Source organism: Eumetopias jubatus, unplaced genomic scaffold (genome assembly GCF_037043125.1).
Source record: "Eumetopias jubatus isolate StellerSeaLion01/CBP00866 unplaced genomic scaffold, mEumJub1_p1.0 scaffold_9, whole genome shotgun sequence".
In the NCBI taxonomy this organism is placed as follows: Eukaryota; Metazoa; Chordata; class Mammalia; order Carnivora; family Otariidae; genus Eumetopias; species Eumetopias jubatus.
Genome location: NW_028274815.1, coordinates 25,341,306 through 25,361,379, shown reverse-complemented (window position 1 = coordinate 25,361,379; position 20,074 = coordinate 25,341,306). Strand labels below are relative to the sequence as shown.

General features: G+C 42.5%; 1 protein-coding gene across 3 annotated transcripts in view; it reads right to left on the bottom strand.

Moving 5' to 3' along the window:
* Positions 1–5,949: 5,949 nt before the first annotated feature.
* The window catches only part of LCLAT1 (lysocardiolipin acyltransferase 1), a 185,776-nt gene continuing 171,651 nt past the window's right edge, over positions 5,950–20,074 (bottom strand). For all 3 annotated transcript variants that reach the window (XM_028099439.2, XM_028099438.2, XM_088026383.1), the window contains exon 6: positions 5,950–10,831. In XM_028099439.2, coding sequence (XP_027955240.1) covers positions 10,329–10,831 — 503 coding nt within the window. In that variant the 3' untranslated portion in view covers positions 5,950–10,328. The remainder of the gene's footprint in view (positions 10,832–20,074) is intronic.

The window sequence follows — 20,074 nt, the reverse complement described above, 5'->3', positions numbered from 1 at the left end:
AAATATCTGCTAAGGAGTTAGTCTTTGAAGGGACCGTGATGCAGATGGAATTCCAGAGTTGTAGCTGGATCCCAGGGAGAATGGAGAAATCCAGCCAGAAGCCCGAGGCCTCCTTTATTGCCCTGTACTCTGGAGGCAGGAGCAGCATGCACCGGGGAGTCTGTGGTGTCTTAGCCCCAAGGTTTCAAGAGGCAGTGATCACAGTGGAGATGGCATGTGGATTCTTAGTTCAAAGGATTTCAGGGGAAGAGGTGTTTGAGCACCAGCTGTGGTCGGTGCAAAGATTAACGAGACCCAGTCTCTGCCTTCAGGTATGTGTGGTGTCCGGGGAGATGGAAAGGGTGAGGCTTTCATCGTGTGGTGATGCTGCAGGGCTGCAGAGACCCTCCATGAGAGGAGGTGCTCACGTCTCAGCTGGGACTTCCTAGGGGCTGCGGGCCTGGGTGAGCTGTCCTCCCGGTCTGCCTTCTGGGTTGCCTGGCTGTGCATGAAAACCACCCAGTGAATCCAATGCTGATGCCCGTGCCATGCCCATTCTGGGGAGGACTGGCTGCCTGTAGTTCTTAAAAAGCATCTGGTGCTTTCTATGTGCAGCCAGGGCTGAGGACCATGATTCGGACTTTCCCGGGTCTGCTTATGGCCTCCAGCAAGGACTGGCCGCAACATTGATGGGGCCCAGTGCAAAAGGAAAATGTGAGGCCCCTTGTTCAAGAAACTAGTAAGAGCTTCCAGAGGGTGACAGCAGAGCACTGAACCAAGTGTGGGACCCTCCCAAGTCCAGGATTCCCTGCAAGTGCCCGGGGTGCACGCCTACAAAGCCACACCTGTCTCTGCCTATTGCTTCCCTAGCAACCTCCTTAGAGGGACCCATAGCTGACTTGCCATCCTCAGTGACTGTCCTGAGTAGAATCAGGGGCTGGCTCTTCAAGGCAGCTGGCCCTCCAGTCCCGTGTATCCTCAGAACAAATGAAGTCACCCCCAAAGCCTGAGGCAGGCGGGGAAGCGCTGGGCTCCGTTGTCCACCCACTCTCTTTCTCAGAATGACCTCATTCTTCCTCAGAGCCCTGTGCACGGTGGCATCTGGCTGCAGCCCCAAGCATGTGTCTGTCACTGTGCCCTCATACCCTCTGAGCAGCCCGGCCCCTTCCTTGGCCCACTCCCTGGACCCAGAGGGGACAACCAAGGGAGCCGAGTCTGCGGCTGGAGTCCCTGGCAAGGGCCGGCCACTAATGGCTATTTCCCAGAGTGCAGAGATTAAGAGAAGATGGGCTCTTTTTCCAGTTAGGCCATGGGATGGAAAGTTCCCATTGTGGGCTGTGGCTGTCAGTTCACCAGAGTCTCTGGAAACTGAACTACCAGCTGCTGTGCGAATCACCTGCTGGGGCCTATGCAGTGGACAGAGTGCTCACAGGGCTGGTGCCTTCTGTTTGCCAGCTGTGTTCAGGGAGCCTCCAGTCCCGTGTGTGCCCAAACTTTGGCACCAGGGACAGGGCTATGCCTTGGACAGGGTGCCTTCTCTTATTTACCCTCTTCATTTCTGTCTGGTTGGCTTCACACGTGGAAGGTGGTGCTTCATAAACAGTGGTTTTGGGGAAAGAAAGAAAGCAAACATGCATGTGGTCAGGAAGGGCAAAGAATAAAGTTTATTTATCTTGGCTCCCTCCCCAGTCCTAAGCCTGGGCTCTACATCCAGTAAGTAGTTAATAAATATTTACTGACTTAAATCACCTCATAAATCATCCCAGATCTCCAGAACATCTAAGACCCAATGCTCATTTTTTGGAGGAGGGCACTGGGGCCTAGAGAGTGGATGCCCTCAGTCTGAGCTCGAAAGGTGGATGCACTCATTTCAGTCACCTGGGGGGCTTTGACAGCTCCTAATGCTCAGGCTGCACCCCTGAACGATTAAATCAGAGTCTCAGGGGGTGGGGCCTGGGTACAGGTATTAAAGCTCTGCAGGGATCCAGGCAGCCTGGTTGGAGAGGCCTGGCCTCAGAGGGAAGCCAAGGCAGAGCCTATGCCTGGGGACCCAGCCAGAGGGAGCACTGTCCATGTGCCTGCATGCTCCTAGTGAGCAGGGGTGCCTGGGAGGCCATTGCAAGGGGACTTCCAGGGAGAGTGTGCAGGTAGACATCTTGAGGCAGAAGAGCTGGGTATATTAACGCACGCTCATCCTGTACCTAGCCGGCATTTTGGCTGGAAGGACCAGAACAGGCTGAGGGGCAGCCACTTGCCCTGGCACAGGCCCTGAGCCTTAGAGTAGGGGGTGTGCTGAGAGCCCCCTGCCATGAGGAAGCTTGTACTAGATGGGGGCCCTGCAGGCTGCGCCCTGTTTTCTTCTTTAGACTCATGCTGCTTTCTTCGGTCAGCCAAGGAAGCTGAAACAGGTATGGATCTCTTGAGGTGGATTATCTAGCAGCAATTTCTTTTAATCATCTATATTCAAAGTGGACACAATTTAGAGGGACCAGACAGATGCACACTCGTACACCCATCACGAGATACACGACCATCCGCTCAGGACTCTGCTGATCCATTCATCATTAATTCATTCTGATTATTTTCTGTTCAAATTTAGAATTATGGGGATTTCAGTTAAAATTAAAATTTTTATATTTATATATCTTTTTCTTTTACAGTGAAAATTTTGGTTCTGAGCAATAGCATCATAATTATGCATATGATTTATCTTAAAATAAATGCAATAACTTCAGAAAATAGATATCTCATTACTACCAATATGATGATGACAACAATTTGAGATTTCTTTGTAATTCTTTTGTCCTTAAGATATATTCTATTAAGGATATACACCATAATTACCCGAAGTAATTCCTCTCTGCAAAATTAATCCACAAACTTAATATGTTAAGTTCATTTGCTTCATGTTCCTTTTGATTTTTAGAAATTGCTTTCTTATTTTTTAGTTTAATTCTGTAATTATGTAAGACGTCAACTTGGTTCCCAAGTCAAGCACACCGTATCAGATACAATTTAGTCAAAGAAGTCTAGTGTCTACTGCAGTCCTACCCATCATATTTCCTCCTTCCTTCTGTACATTGCCATTTTACTTCCATGATTTATATTTTTAAATTATTTAGTAACTAGTTTTTAACATAAGCATATGTGTGTATATCTGTGCGGTCTCACTTTCTTCAATAAAAGGCAGCATGACTATACACATTGATCTCTACCTTTCTTTTTTTCACTTAACAGAACATTCTAGAGAAAAGTCCCCTATCAGTGTCTACAGATGTTCATCATGCTGCTGTACAGCTCCACAGAACTCAGTCATATAATCACGCTCTACTCAGTCATTCCCAACTACGGGCATATAGGTCGTTTCCAGTATTTTATTCCCACAAATGGAACTACCATGAAAGTTTTGTGCATGCATCTTACCATTCCTTTTGGCCAGTATTTTTGGGATAGATTTCTCAAAGTGGGATTGTGGGACAAGTGTAAATGCGTAATCATTATGTTAGATGTTGGGAAAGTTTCCTCCATAGGTGTAGTTGGAGGAAGATAAGATTAGTTGGACATCTTCTTGAGGATGTTACAAGTTTCTACTTTTAAGAGTTAACATGCTAATATATTTTGGTAAATCATATCCTCAATCAAAATGATTTGATTCTTGTTAAAAAAAAAAAGAAGTGGACAGGTTTGCATTTCAATTTTTTTGTTATTTTAAGTTTGTAAATTTTTGCACCCAGCTTTAGTTTAGAACAGGATCCTTTCTGAATGACTTCCAAGCAATCACCAGTAAGAATTTACTGTGCAAGAAGAATGGATAAGGTGCTGGGCTAAACGCTGTTTGGGGTAAGAGAAATGTGAAGCATCCTTATCTTGGCTTTCCAGAAGCTTATACTCTGGCTGAGGTGATAAGGCTGAAAAATAACTATAACAAAAGACAGACTGTAGTGGAGTCAAGTGCGAGTTGCAGAGAAATGACTCCGTGGCAGGAGGACATGTCAAGCTAGATTGGGAAAAACTTCAGAGAAAAACTGGGATTTGACTGGCTGTGGGCTGATGACAGAAGCAGCTCTCACATGGGAGGGCTCTGTGCAAAGCTGGGAGAGGGCAAGGGGCTCCTGAGGTGTGGGCAACCAGCACATTCATGTGGAAAGGTTCATGCCTGGGAACCGGCTGGCTAGGTTGGGAGGAATTGGGAGAGGCTGTTTGGGCAGTCAGCCGGAAGCTACTGGGGGCTGTGTGGAGCAGGTTCCATGATCAAACTGGGTCGGGTGTTCTGAGGTCGGTGTGTGGAGAACTTGGAGCAGGGAGAGCTGGGAGCTGGTCCCTGGATTTGCCCAATCTAATGCCCCAGGAAGGAAGGGCACACACGGAGGCAGGTGAGGGAGGGATGAGTCACTGCAGGGGCAGGTGCAGTGCCGGGAGACAGAGAGATGGGAAGGCTGCAGTGCTGATACTTCAGCAGATCCTGATGGAAAGAAAAACGTTGTCAACACTGTGTTGCTTGAGTCTGGGTACTCTGTGTGGAAGCAGTGACTGGAGAATTCAGATGGACCATTTTTGATGAGATGGTCTATGCACCACTATGGAGAACACCTGGGTTCCCAAATATCCCCTGTGTTGATGGAGAAGGCTCCCATGGTGCGGGGCTCGGAACCCTGTCTGGAAACCACGCTGACCTGCTCCATTTGCACTGGGAGGTGTGGGAGGTTTCACAGTTGGGGTGGACGTCCCACCATCCAGCATCATTCCATCCTAACAGTCCTCTTCAAATCTGTCCTTCCTCAACACTGGTCCCGGGGACCAGGGAACAAACTCCATCCCTGCTCCAGGAAGGAGGTGGCAAACAACCAGGGACACAACCCACATAGTATTTCTGGGCAAGTATGTGGTTCAGGAATGAGCACCGAAACCTGGTTTAGGGTTTTTGTTGAGCCACTGGGGAAACGGTCCCCTTCCTTGGCTCTTTCCCACTGGGGTTGCACCTGAGAAGGTATAGGGATGAAGGAACTGCAGGCATCAAATCATCATGGGGACCCTGTGAACCAAGTCAAACAGCCAGGAGAGCGTAGACTGCCTCTTCGTAATTTATTTTAAAAAATGTTTTGGCATGAATAGTGCATTGCACATGTGTAGATAAGCTTCTGTGCACATCCTAGGGCTTACTAGCTGGCATTCGAAATGCATCAGAAAGCCACACTTCACAGGGAGTTTCTTAAACCCTTTCTACAATTTATCAGTGACGTGAGCAATGTGGAAGACAAGTGGGCATCTACAGAGACTATGCTCTCCTCGCTCCCCTTTGCATAAACAGAGTATAGAAATCCCACCAGCCTCCTGGCCCAGTCTTTGAAGCCAGCTCTCATGGCCTGGGCTCCTTGGGCCCTGCATGCCCCTTTCCCAGAGAATGACATTGTGGGCTCCCCTCAGAGTGAATCCTTCAAGCAAAGTGCTTGTAGAACCTGAAGACAGAGTGGGGTGGGGGGGGAAGGCAGAGCATACAAAGATAGATTCTGCAGGGGAGGAGAAATAATTTCCCCTCTACCCCTCTGCGTTCTTGTAGCTGAGACCCTGGTAATAAAAGATTAACAAAAGGAAGACAATCAGAAATTTATTAACATGTATTCCTCAGGTATACATAGAGATAGCCAAGGAAAAATGAGTAACTCCCAGAGGTGGTTTAGAATTCAGGATTAGAAAACACCTTCCTTGGGAAGGGAGAGGGGAGGGAGGCCTCTTAGGGGAGAGTAAATGACTTTGAGGAAAGATGAACTGGCCTTTAGAAAAATAGATGGGAAGTATGATGCTTTGTGACATTTATCTGGGTGTGGTGTTGATTTTTATCTTCTCTCCTGGGACAGGAATCTATCCTCACTGGTTGATGAAACTCCCAGGGAAGGAATTTATGGTCATTGAGTCTTTTTTTTTTAAAACATTTTTTTATTTAAATTCAATTAATTAACATATATTATTGGTTTCAGAGGTACAGGCCTGTGACTGATTCATCAGTCTTATATAATACCCAGTGCTCATTATATCACATGCCCTCCTTAATGCCCATCACCCAGTTACCCCATTCCCTCCAGCAACCCTCAGTTTGTTTCCTGTGATTAAGAGTCTCTTATGGTTTGTCTCCCTCTCTGGTTTCATCTTGTTTTTTTCCTCTCTTCCCTGATGATCACCTGCTTTGTTTCTTAAACTCCACATATCAATGAGGTCATATGATAATTGTCCTGAATGACTTATTTAGTTTAGCATAATATGGCCATTGAGTCTTTTTGGAGAACTGGTCTTCAGGCAGTTCAGAGAAAGCCTTTCCCTCCAATTGCTGCTTTTCAAGTGCCTACAGCTCAAAACCAATACACCAACGTGGTCTATTTTGGGTGGCACGTGCTTAACTAGTCATATTTTGGGGTGGCATATTCTGCTACCCTTCAGTTCCATGATTTTCATGTGCGTGCGTGTGTATGTATTTGCTAAGCACATTTTCATGCATCTGTCAAGCTTTGCTAGAAGATTTGCTTTCACAGTTACATACTCCCTAACAGTGATGGGGGACGCATAGAGTTCCATTTACCTCTTAAATCTGGTGGTGCTGGTATTTGCCATTACAACCCCACAAGTGTGAAATGACCAAATTGCCCTCAGGGCTGAATTGACAGAAATGGAAGAAAACCAAGTTCTCATGACATTCACTGAGGCCTGAATTCAACTGTGGCCCCTAGACTTTTTCAATTATGGAAGCGGTATATTCCCTTTTTGTATGTGCATTTGTTTTTTTTAAACATCTGTGAAAGAGTCCTAACTGATGAGCTCCTCCTTAATACTACATACAGTAAGGCTGTAACAATATGGGAAAACACAGGAGCACACAGTCATTTGGGCAAAACCAGAAACAGGATACATGGGCAAACTCGATCTGATTCATACCACTTTATTCTGGGATGTAAATTACAGATAACACGACTCTTAAACATACTAGTGGACATTGAAAACTAAGGCCATTCTGTGAGTTATTTTTAAAATTTGTTTTGTACATAATCTTTTAAAAAATAAATTACCAAAACCGAGATTCTCTTCTGAAATAAAAGCTTAAGGTTGGTACAAGACAACTTTTGGGCCATCTCCAATCTGAAGCTCATCGTGTGACAAGACCGTGTTTGTTTCCTACAGCATAAATAATAGCTCTAAGGCAAAGGCTACCTCAGCATCAAGCTCTCCTCTCCAGATGTCCCCACAAAGTAGTGTTTACCACAGTGACCAGTGTTTACAAACCATTTTCCTCCCAGTCAATAGCAAAAAGACTTTTACCTAAGAAACACATTGTAGAATTCTTGGAACAAGAAAAAGAAAGGGACCCATAACTAAGGCACTGAAAGCACGTTATTTATACAAAGAAATGTAAACAATTTAATACCAACAGGCTCCCTCCATTTGAGTCTCTATTATAAAAGTGCACAGGGGCATCACGGTTGGGCCCAGAGCCTGCAGGCCAGGTGCAATGGGCACGTCACCCTTTCTGCAGAATTCAGTCTTGGCCTCCAACGTCCAGCTCCTGACGTGGTGCTGGGAAGTGACTAATGTCAAAGTGATGTGAGTGGAAGCTGGTATTTCTCCCTAATCTGTGTGTTAGTAGTGTTACAAACAAGGAAGGATTTTAATAGGAGTTTGAAATTATGGGCTCTGCTTAACATTTTCCTCTGGTCCTTTACCACGTTCGTCTACTGATTTGGGCCTCTCATCAGAGCTTTCTGGTGGAAGAACCTGTGACCACATCAGCGCCCTTCCCCATAGTTTCCTATTTTAAGCATAATGGTTCACATCCCATACAAACCACATTTGCTTGTTTACAACGTTTCTGAATGGTAAAGACTGAACAGTTGGAGAGATGGTACTGTAAACGTTTTGCAGCCCACTGAGCTGATCTTCAAAGGACTGAAAGAGCATCCAGTGGGAAGCGTGGGCTAGACTCAGCAGCACACGCAGCTGCTCTGAGTGCAGAGAGATGAGGTGGGAGGGGGTGGAGGTCTCATTCCTGAAGCAGATCACGACATGAAAGTTAATTTCTACTTAGCATTTTTTTTTACCAATTTTACAAAGCTCTAAGTTCCAAATCATTCGCTGAATATTTCTTTAAAATTTTTTAAAAGAAAAAGGCAAATATGTAGGAACATAAAGAATTACGACTTTAAAAGAAGCCTTACTGCAAAAACACAAGACCCCAAAAAACAAAACCAGAAAAAAAAACAAAAAGAAGCAACTTTTTTCTCTTTGAAGTTATCACTTTTGATTCTGAAAGCAGGTACGATGTCTGTATTCCCAAGTTTGGGTACATATGAATTTTGGGTAGTAAAACAAAGTTTGCATTTTATCTTAAACATGTCTTTTATGATCCAAAGAAAACATTTTTTTAAAAAGGAAAGAAAAGAGCTTTCCTCTTGTACAGGTTTCACGCCATCCTATGGAGGTTACCTCGAACAAGGAGTCGAGAAGCGGCCAGGTGGGCTCCAGTATAAACACGTGTGGGGGTAGAAGATGCGGCTTTTCTCCATTGCCCAGGACAAATGCAGGGCTGACTGTAAAACTCTGTGTGTTTCCAGATATAACCAAAAGGCGGTCTGAGAGAGACCTCAATTAGAAACCTCTTTTATTCAGGAAAAAAAAAAAAGGTTAAAAAAGAAAAACACCTTAAAAGCCACGGGATTAGCCCACTGGGTCCGGAGCAGATGTGCGTAATAACTACTGAATAGCTCCTGGCAGGCGTGGAAACGGCCTGGGGGGAGCGGTTAAATACAGGCCGGTGCCTGCCTGCCCGCGCGCGCGCGCTCATTAGTGACGTGTCAACGGTGTTTTGCGCGCAACCTGGACCTTCTCTGTAAGTTCGGCTCACAGTGTGCTTACCTCTCCTGGCAATGCACGTTTCAACTGTTGGGTAAAAGTCACCGTTGAGCAAAAATGGGTTGTAATTAAGGAGAAGGCATTCATGCCAAAAGGGTACATATAGCAATAGCTTTTGAGGCCATTTGAAGGCAGGAATAAAGCAGACAGGTCTGCGAACAGCTCAAGACTTTTAACTGCTTCGTGTTTCCTGCCGCTCTGACCAGCGTCCCCATCATAGGACAGAAACATTAGTGCACAGCTCCAGCAGGGTGGAAACCATGACCACGCATTTCTTCCACCTCAGAAGGAGACTGGTGCTGTTGGTTTGCTGGATTTTCCATGGACTCCAAATGCCGGGAATATTTAGGCAAACAATTGGTCAAAGGTGGATTTAAATTTTAGTACTGAAACAGGAAGGCTGGAACTAAAAAGAGAGAGCGAGAGCCCTCATTATCATTAAAAAGGCGTTCATTTTCCTGTTATCAAATCTGTGAGGCTGCGAGGGCTGAGTGCTGCCAGTGTTGCTTTAACACAGATGTTAGATACCCATGCACCTACAGAAAATACAATAACCTTCCTTTTGGGGCAGGTTTTAAAGAACTATTTCAAAGGACACCACTTCAAGAATTTCTGACTGCAGTAACAGGACCTTCCACGCATTCCTTTAGAAAGGTAAGTGACATGATGTCACGCGGAAAAAGCTACCCCTGCCAACGAGCGGTAAGGAAACCAGCTGGGAGCATGCAAGAGTAAGTAGAAGTGAACTAAACTCTCTGCGTTCCTATCTGTACAAATCCAAACTAAGGTTTCCAAGTGGAGAGCCTGTGGTTGCTCCCTGAGAAATGTCCAGGTCTTACTACCCATGGGAAGAAAGGGCACAGGTGGTCTTCTGATGTCTCGGTGAGTGCAAGGCTGAGTGCCAAGGTTTTATGAATAAGGAAGGGCTTCCTATCAAAATGGGTGGTTGGTTGAAGGACAGGGATTTCTGTTTCCTGGCCTTAATGCAGGATGCAGTGGTTTGATTGGCAGAGAAATGAGCCTGGGGAGGGAACCGGGAGGAAGGGCTCTCACCTCCACAGTCAAGTGCCAGCACTTGATCTGAGCCCCTGCTCCCAAGCCCCGGATCTGCCTCTTGTCTGGGGAGTTTGTTAGGAAATAGGATTGGGCCTCTAGGAAAATCTTGTGTGTCCCTTGTCTGCTAACAGCCTGGTGGTTGCTTAGGAATACTCTGGCCCGAGTTATTTTACAGCGATCGCTCCCTGCTATGCGTATTGAAATTACATTCAGAGATTAAAAAAAAAAAAAAATCGTGTGTAGCAATATTTTCCCACAAAACTAAGTGCAAAATATCTTTAACAAATAATGATGGTAGTAGAAATATTTGACATGGTCATGCAAAAATGCATCTCTGTTTACAAAGGCTTGACACATTTCCAAAACATCCCCTTGGTTGTTACACTGTGAACCTTATGATCTCACTCATTTTTCCGTATATTTAAGTGTGACTGTTTGTGCAAAAACCGGTAACATGCAAGTTCAACGATCTCCAGTCCACCAAATATTCTCTCTAACAGCACAAAGATAACCATGGTGATTATAAAATACCACCGAACAGGACTGTACAGATATAGGAGTAGGCACATTGCAGGGCTGAACAGGGTCCAGTAAAGTATGGAGAGCAATTTGAGCACAAGGACCCTGAGCTCAGACTTGCAAGGTGGAATTACAGTCTCTCCCGTAAACTGAAAATTCTTCTCCCCTTGGTAGAAGGAGCGCAGCCTCTCTTCCTTTTCCTCCCAGCGCCTGTGGCACCAGAGCTGGAGGTCCTCCCTGGACTCAGGGAGGGTGTCTACTGGGTACCGGTGCACGTGGAAGTGGATCTCCTTGGGGAAGTCCCCGAGGAGGAGGTGCTTCTCTGTCTGAGGAATATTGTGCGGGTACGCCACCGTGATGTCGTGGACAGCGTCGAGGTTCTTACCTAGGTTTTGGAAAAGATAAAAATATGGACTAAGGATCAATGGGGGCAATAAGGCTGATTCAAACGACAAGGCAGAACCAAAACCAGGAAAAAAATCAGGACAGAGTGAGCCACAGTGAACAAGCAAGGGCTATACATACTGGTGTTCCTAGGCATTTGAGTCAATATTTTCCAGTTATTTTTAGTTTATTTGCTTGCTAATTAGCGCAAAGACCTTTAGAAAGAAATTATCTTCATTCATAGAAACAGTAACTTGCCATTCTAGGACTGATAAGCACATTAAGTCAGGTTTGAGATAGAAATAAATTTTAATTTAAATTCAATTTAACATATAGTGTACAATTAGTTTCTGAGGTAGAACTTAAAGATTCATTAGTTGCATATAACACCCAGTGCTCATTCCACCAAGTGCCCTCCTTAATGCCCATCACCCACCTCCCCTCCAGCAACCCTCAGTTTGTTTCCTAGAGTTAAGAGTCTGTTTTTATTTTATTTTTCCTTCCCTTTCTTAATTCCATATGAATGAAATCATATGATATTTGTCTTTCTCTGACTTAGTTCACTTAGCATAATACCTCTAGTTCCATCCACGTCGTTGCAAATGGCAAGATTTCATTCTTTTTGATGGCCGAGTAATATTCCATTGTATATCTATACCACATCTTCTTTATCCATTCATCTGTCAATGGACATCTGGGCTCTTTCCATAGTTTGGCTCTTGTGAACACTGCTGCTATAAACATTGGGGTGCATGTGCCCCTTCGAATCACTGTGTTTGTATCCTCTGGATAAATACCTAGTAGTACAATTGCTGGGTCGTAGGATAATTCTATTTTTAACTTTTTGAGGAACCTCCATACTGTTTCCCAGAGTGGCTGCACCAGTTTGCATTCCCACCAGTGGCATAAAAGGGTTCCCCTTTCTCTGCATCCTGGCCAACATCTGTTGCTTCCTGAGTTAATTTTAGCCATTCTGACTGGTGTGAGGTGCTATCTCACTGTGGTTTTGATTTGTATTTCCCTGATGCTGAGTGATAGAGAACATTTTTTTTTTTCATGTGTCTGGTGGCCATTTGTATATCTTCTTTGGAGAAATGTCTGTTCATGTCTTCTGCCTATTTCTTGCTGGATTTTTTTGTTCTTGGGTGTTGAGTTTGATATTTTTTTAATAGATTTTTGGATACTAACCCTTTATCTGATAAGACATTTGCAAATATCTTCTGCCATTCTGTTGGTTGTCTTTTAGTTTTGTCGACTGTTTCCTTTGCTGTGCAAAAGCTTTTTATCTTGATGAAGTCCCAATAGTTCATTTTTGCTTTTGTTTCCCTTACCTTTGGAGACGTATCTACCAAGAAGTTGCTGTGGCTGAGGTCACAGGGGTTGTTGCCTGTGTTTTCCCCTAGGATTTTGATGGATTCCTGTCTCACATTTAGGTCTTTCATCCATTCTGAGTTTATTTTTGTGTATGGTGTAAGAAAGTCCAGTTTCATTCTTCTGCATGTGGCTGTCCAATTTTCCCAACACCATCGGTTGAAGAGACTGTCTTTTTTCCACTGGATATTCTTTCCTGCTTTGTCGAAGATTCGTTGACCGTAGAGCTGAGGATCCATTTTTGGCTTCTCTATTTCATTCCATTGATCTGTGTGTGTGTGTGTTTGTGCCAGTACCATATTGTCTTGATGATTACAGCTTTATAATAGAGCTTGAAGTCCGGAATTGTGATGCCACCAGCTTTGGTTTTCTTTTTCAACATTCCTTTGGCTATTTGGGATCTCTTCTGGTTCCATACAAATTTAGGATTGTTTGTTCTAGCTCTGTGGAAAAACGTTGATGGATTTTTAAAGAGATTGCATTGAATGTGTAGATTGTGCTGGGTAGCATAGATATTTTCACGATATTTGTTCTTCCAATCCATGAACATGGAATGTTTTTTCCATTTCTTTGTGTCTTCCTCAATTTCTTTCATAAGTGTTCTACAGTTTTCAGAGTACAGATCCTTTGCCTCTTTGGTTAGGTTGGTTGTGCTCCTTTTTTAATGATTTTAAGTCTTCTGCAAATGTCCACTGCTTGTCTCCTTTACTCTGTGATTTACTTCAGTCCAGGTTTCAATTTGTTTTCATAACTGTCTTATAAATATAATCAGCTCTTGATGAGGACTGTAGTCTGAAAAATGAAAGTACCTATGTCAACAAGGCTTAGATTCAGAATTGGAGGGACAGTCTGGTTGGGATGCTGAGCCTTGTTTACATGAGAGTGGAGGTAGACAAAAGGTCCATGTGGGATGGCTGTAGTGGAGGTGGATCCGAAGCCCTCGAGGAAAGGTGAGGCTGGACCTCTCGGACTCGAGCAGGGAGTCCACTTTGTCTCACAGTGGAGGAAATGTCACTTCCTGTCACTTGTCATGCCGCTTAGCCTCTTATTCAGAACTGAGTGCTCGTTTCATTTACTTTCAAAACTCCCCTGCAGTCAACATTTCTGCTTCACCTTCTGCCTGGACCCTTCTCGGAAAGGGCTGCGGGTCTCCTCAGACTTGCTGGTCCACAGCCTGGAATCAACCCCTTCCCCAGGCAGCTCCCACCATCCTCCTCAGTCACAGCACCTTCACACAGCTCCTCCTCAGCAGCTGCTCATGGGAGCCGGCCTTCTTCCACAGGTGGTTCTTAATGTTCACAAACTGCTATCAAAAAGGTTAGGGCTGTTCTAGTAAGAAACCAAACTGCTTTTGCTTTCCACTTTCTTCTGGACAACCCATAGGGGAGAGCGGTATGTATAAACACGTGTCTGTTCACGATAGAAATGGCAAGTTTTGAGACTGTGTCAGTACCACTTAGGAACATTTCTTTAAGTGAAAAATTCTAGAAACATTGCTGTGTGGAGCATGGAGGGCTGTGGAAGCAGACTGCCCACGTTCAAATCCTAGCTTCTGCCTCTTACTGACTGACTTGTCTCTGTCACTTGCTTGGTTCCTGTACTTATAAACTACCTCACAGAGTTGTTGTGAACATTCAATGAAATAGTATGTATAAAAACACATGAAATAGGGTCTGATATATAGTAAGTACTCAATAAATGTTAGCTGCTAACATTGCTTACTGAATCAAAATACTAGCATGTTGGGTTCTAATCTGTCCCTCTAACTTTAGCTCATATTAGCCCACCGATGTGAGCATGGTATTTGCGGAGGGGGGAGGGATGGGAACAATGTTAACTGCATTCACATACCATCTCTATACTACTGTCCAGAGTGTTATAAGCCTGAGCCCCGATGACGCCAATGAGGGACCTCATGCCTTCTACATGAGACAACTATTCAAATTGCTATTTCACAAAATTGCCAAGAATATTCCCTTTGCTTTAAATATACAGGCTGTTTCCCTGAAATCTTTTCTCTCCACTCTCTTCAAAGTCTAAGTCCAATCTCGAGGAGACTGCATTCTAAGAACAGCTTTCTTTGAGTATCCAGCGCATAGCGGTCTTGCCCCCTGACATGCTCAGGACACATGTTGTGTGTGTGTGTGTTTGGGTACTCATCTGCCATCCTGTCCTCTATTACTGTAAGCTCACGGAAACCCAGTCTCCCAGGGCATCATAAGTACCTGAAAGGGAAAGGATCATGTTTCTGCTTTAGATCCTTAGTAGCTAGCACAATGCCCTGCACTTAAAAGTCTCCAGAAATGCTTGCTTGACCAATACTTTTACAGTCTGATATCCTCTCACCTAAAAATACGGGAGGGAATTATAATGCCTTCTACATGAGGTTGTCATAAAGCAGTGAACTAACGTACGTAAAGCTCTTTGCATAGTGCTGGGCAAAAAGAAAGTTCTTAACGTTAGCATGACTACAACTTCTATATTGGGTTAATGAGACCTACCTACTGCATGGGATTTTTTTTTTTTTTTAATTTGTATGCTATAGATTCTTGTTCTGAAAGATATACAACAATCTTGGGTAGTGGGGTGTCACCTTACAAAAAGGCAGTATTCCAAAAAATTTCCAATAGATTGCCTTTTTGTTTTTTTTGGAATTTACAACTTTGGAATGACAGAACTCAACTAAAATACTATTTATATTACAAACAAGAGCAATACTGTAATGTGAGAAACTAAAGGCAATGAAGTGTGAAAGAACGAACAGGGGAGGGGGAAGGAGACACAGCTTACACCTTGTTTCTCACTGCCCTGAGCTGTACTGGATCCTTAAGCATTAGAGGGACTCAGAAATGCATTCAAACCAGAGCAAGAGAGGAGGAAAGGGACAAAGGCTTTTATGCCCTGAGGTATCTTGAAACTTGTAAACTTTATATTGTTTGTCTCCAGACAACCCAAGGCCACACAGAACTCTTTATTGCTAAGAGAGGAGCTGACTTTTCACATCACCCTCTCAAGACTTCCTGGCTTCATGGCCTCTAGCCTAGAGGAGCCGTTCCTACCAGAAAGTTAGTTTGCTCTTAGAAGGTAACAGGAAAGGGTGAGCAGGGCTTGCTTCATTCCCAAGTGACGGTAATGAAATGGATATTCAGAAGTTGAAATGTGCCTTTATTTTCACTTACCAGCTTGTAAGAGGGCTAAAATAGTGCAACAGAATTAGAATAAGAATAAGAGAAGTTCCTTCAAGGACACAGGAGTTGTAGTCTTGAAATCTTTTGGTATGAAAACAACATCCTCTTAAACATGCAAAGTAAGATGGCTGCCATCAGTAAAAGCCATTTTTAAAAGATCTCATTGCTTTTTAGATAGTTGAGATTACAAATCTAGATGCTATCTAGCCACCTGTCATCTGCCTGTATGGTGCTTAGAAAATGATCTGTTCCCAATTCTGTGTCTTCTGGAAAGTTTCAAACTTTATTATGTTAAGCTACCAGTATGTTATTTATTTGTTTATTATGCTAGTCACCATACAGTACATCATTAGTTTTTGACGTAGTGCTCCATGCAATACATGCCCTCCTTAATACCCATCACTGGGCTAACCCATCCCCCAACCCCCTCCCCTCTAAAACCCTCAGTTTATTTCTCGGAGTCCAGTCTCTCACAGTTCCTCTTCCCCTCCAATTTCCCCCCCCTTCTCTTAATGTCCTCCGTGCTCTTCCTTATGTTCCACAAATAAGCGAAATCATGATAATTGACTTTCTCTGCTGGACTTATTTCACTTAGCATAATCTCTTCCAGTCCCATCCATGTTGATGCAAAAGTTGGGTATTCCACTATGTTAGAACAACCACACTCATGTGGGCCCATAAATGTTTCTTTTTTTCCCCCTGGAAGAAGAGGACAGAAACTTATTATGTCACATCTTAATTTTTAGTCTAAGACTGAGACGAAGGGAATTTTTAATACTTCTGTCAGGTTTAAGTAACCAACAGAGGCTTAAAAGATACGACTGGAATTTACAAATATAATATGCAGAAGGGAGTGTCTTCAAGCACAAGTTGAGCCCATGATTATTACAAGAGGCCTAGTCAATATGAAAAGCTCACTGGGAGTGGGAGAGAACCAATTCTTTACACATTTGTATGTTTCAAATGAAAGAACTGCATGAAGAAATCCTGGTTTGCCCAAAGCTGCTAAAGAACACACATCCAATTATATAGTTCAGTGGCAGAAAAACAGAAACACAAACTTTTTCTATTTCACCCAAAGTGGTCTTAAATTTCAATTATCAACTCTATTTTCTTTCCCCATTCTACAGTAAGACATATGCAAATACACAAATATAATTTATTTTGATTTCAACTTTAATACTTTAAAAAAATTAAAAATACACATAAGCCTATTTTCTGTTAGCCAGATCTAAATCCATAAATCTACATATATTGGAGGGTTTTAAATAAAGTAGCTTGTCATCTAAGATGCATTTGTGTTAAAAGGAAATGCTGAGGCGGCCGGATTTGTGCACTGTTTCTCAGATTAAAAAAAAAATTACCCCGAAGTGATAAAAGTTGGATTTAGTAACTCAACAATCACTCACTGTGTCACTTTAACACTGACCTATACTAGTACATGGCTAATAATAAGCATGACAAATTGGCACTCGTCAGTACACTTTGAAGAATGATTCGGAATGGACAGATTTAGATAGACCAAAAACCAATGAGTAAGACACCTTTCAGCTCCAAAATAAAAGGGTATGCATGAACCACTTAAAATCAGCTGGTATTAGGACTCAGAACCATTTTCTTAGGGGAAAAAACTGCTTCCTACTGAGAACATTATTCATTTGTCCCTCCGTATAAGAAACAAAGTAGAGGCAGACCACTGCTGGTCCTGCCCCGCATCAGCTCTCTGACCTTAGCATGTTCACCATAAGCCTCATTTATAAATGCAGATAATAACACTACCTACCCTCCTAGGGTTTTGTAAAGATCAACTAGGAGAAGGGCTGTAAAATGCTCGGAGAAGTGCCTGGCATATGGTATGTGCTCTGATTCTTGTTCTTATTCCTCCAGGTGGGTGATCACCTATAGCGCCTGTAGGGAGTTGAGGTTTGACCTTCCTTCCTCTGTCTCTGGACTTGCTCTTCCTCTGGGGGAGACTCCGTCTGCTGTGGCACACCTTGTGGTTCATTCTCTGACTGCACTCACGCCTCTCCCATAGCACAGAAGCATAACGTTGAGGAGACTGGCCTTGGCTCTAGGGGTAGGCTCTAATTCATCACCTGATACACATTTCTCTCCACCCCTACCAACTCATCCTCAGGCATTTTCAGCTAAATGTAGATATTAATCCTTTGATGGCATTCAGAATTAGAAGGTGATGATCTGTGCTCTCAGACTGTTGGCCTCCTGCCCCATCTTGCTTTTATTTTTTTAAAAGTCAAAATTAGTACCTCCTCTTTTTCTAAGAAAGAACCATCCATCCTGCACTTAAAAATCAACTTTCAGCTGGAAAGGTGAAACTAAAAATGGCATATTTGTGAACAGTCTTGCTTATCCAACCTGAATTTGGTTCTTACAGGTAATTTCAGGGACATACATTTTCACATTCCTATCTTAAATCTGTTGAACTTTTGGTGTTTTGTATAATTTCATGAATCTTTTCAGTTCTGAAAATCTCTCCTGATGGGCATCAATTCTCTGAGTCTTGAAAATAATTTTCTAGATAGAATGAAAACATGTTGACATTTCCCACAATTTACAATATTGGTGTATTAATAGATCATCAAAGGCAGGATCAGAATAGTATATACTTGTTGAGGCCAGATTCACATATATATACACACACACATATGCATATAAAACATGTCTAGAAAAGGAGATCTATAAACTTTTAACAAATTAGACCACATTATACGTACTCTTTGATAACTTGTTTTTTCACGCATCTTTCCATACATGCCATTAAAGATTTTCTAAAATGTCACTTTATGGATGCATAATATTTGCCTATATAGAACTCTTAAAAATTCCTTTGTTTTGAGATTAAGTTGTTTCCATATAAACAACATTTGATCTATTTGTAACTAATCATAGTGATTTTTCTAGGATAAATTCCAATAAATTGAATTGCTGGATCCAAAGATATGAACACCATAACAGACTTTTTGCTACATAAAGAAAACTGCCCCCTGGAATGTTCAATTTAAACACAAGAAATGTATGACAGGGGCGCCTGGGTGGCTCAGTCGTTAAGCGTCTGCCTTCGGCTCAGGTCATGATCCCAGGGTCCTGGGATCAAGCCGGCATCGGCATCGGGCTCCCTGCTCAGCGGGAAGCCTGCTTCTCCCTCTCCCACTCCCCCTGCTTGTGTTCTCTCTCTCGCTGTCTCTCTCTGTCAAATAAATAAAATCTTAAAAAAAAAAAAAAAAAAGTGTGGAAGGGCTTTCCTTTCACACTTACTAATGCTTGGTGTTATAATTTTTACGAAGTTGCCAAAGTATACCATTTTTGTCTTAATTTGTAGGTCTTTGATTAACAAGTCCACTCGAAGTATATACTGGTAGATTGCCTCGCCTGGTTTGAAAATTCAGTTTTTTACCTTATGGTTTGTAAAAACTCTACCATATGGTATACATCTCCCCCAGTGATTTTTTTTATCAGCTGGTCACTAGTGTTTCCCTGGCCACAGTGAATTGATTTTGTTGGATTTGCTGCTTTATGAAAGCAGCCTTATTCTATCCAGTCCCTATGTGCTGTTTCTCTTTTTAGTCAATTTGCAAAGCTCCTTTATCATGAATTATTAATCCTCTATATTTTTTTGTTGCAAATATGTTTACAAATCCATGACTATTGCCTTTATATATGGCATCTTTTCCAATACTTGCATGTGTGTCTGTGTCTGTACAAGGTTCATTTCTTTTTCCATTATAGCTTTTGGATGCCTATTTTTATCTCCCCCGCCTCTAGATTGTATGTATAGTTTTTATTTTTCTGCAAGATGAAAAACGCTTTTCCATTTAATTTTATAATTTTATTTTCTTTCGGTGGATGTCAGTTTTTCTAGCATCCTTTATTAAATGACTCCTCTTTTCGCCACAGTTTTGAAACATCAACTTGATCATACATTAAATTCTCAAATATGGAAACCTCTAATTTCCCTTCTCCTGTCTGTCCCACTTATCTGTGTTGATTTCTGCTCCAAGATCAAACTGATGTCCTTAGTGATTTATATCTGGTAAAGCAAATCTGCCTCTTTTCTTTTTCATACTATACTTGATTCCTGCTGGCAACTATTTTTGCAAGATAAACTTACCATTTAATTCAATTCTAAAATAACCACCCCCCCCAACTTATCCTGAAATTGCATTTGCATTATATTTACATTATAACTTTGAAAGAATGGACGCTTTTATATTGTCTTTTCCTCTAAGAAAAAAGTATGCTTTTCCATTTGCTCAAATCTTATTTTAGGTCTTTCAATAAGATTTCAGTTTTCTTCACACAGCTTCTGTGACTTCCTTTTAAAATTTATTCCTAAATAATTTAAGAATTTTTGCCATTGTGAATGGAGTATGTATTCTTCTGCTTTTAGGCAATCACTGCTTCAGTAGAGAAAAATCTGTTTACTGAATATTTATATGTAGCCATCTTAACACACTTTCTTATCTGGTTGTTTCTTTTTGACTTTTTAGATTTTACATCAGCAACAAAAATTTTATGTTCAATGTTCTCTTCAAGGTAGTCTTGGTGCTTTCACTAGCATTTACTTTTAATAAAAAGGACAGTGGGTTTAGGTCTTGAGTAGGGGATCCTTGTTGTTGAGTTTTGGTTAAAACAGTAGTCTGTTTTATTAGTTAATTTCTATTAGG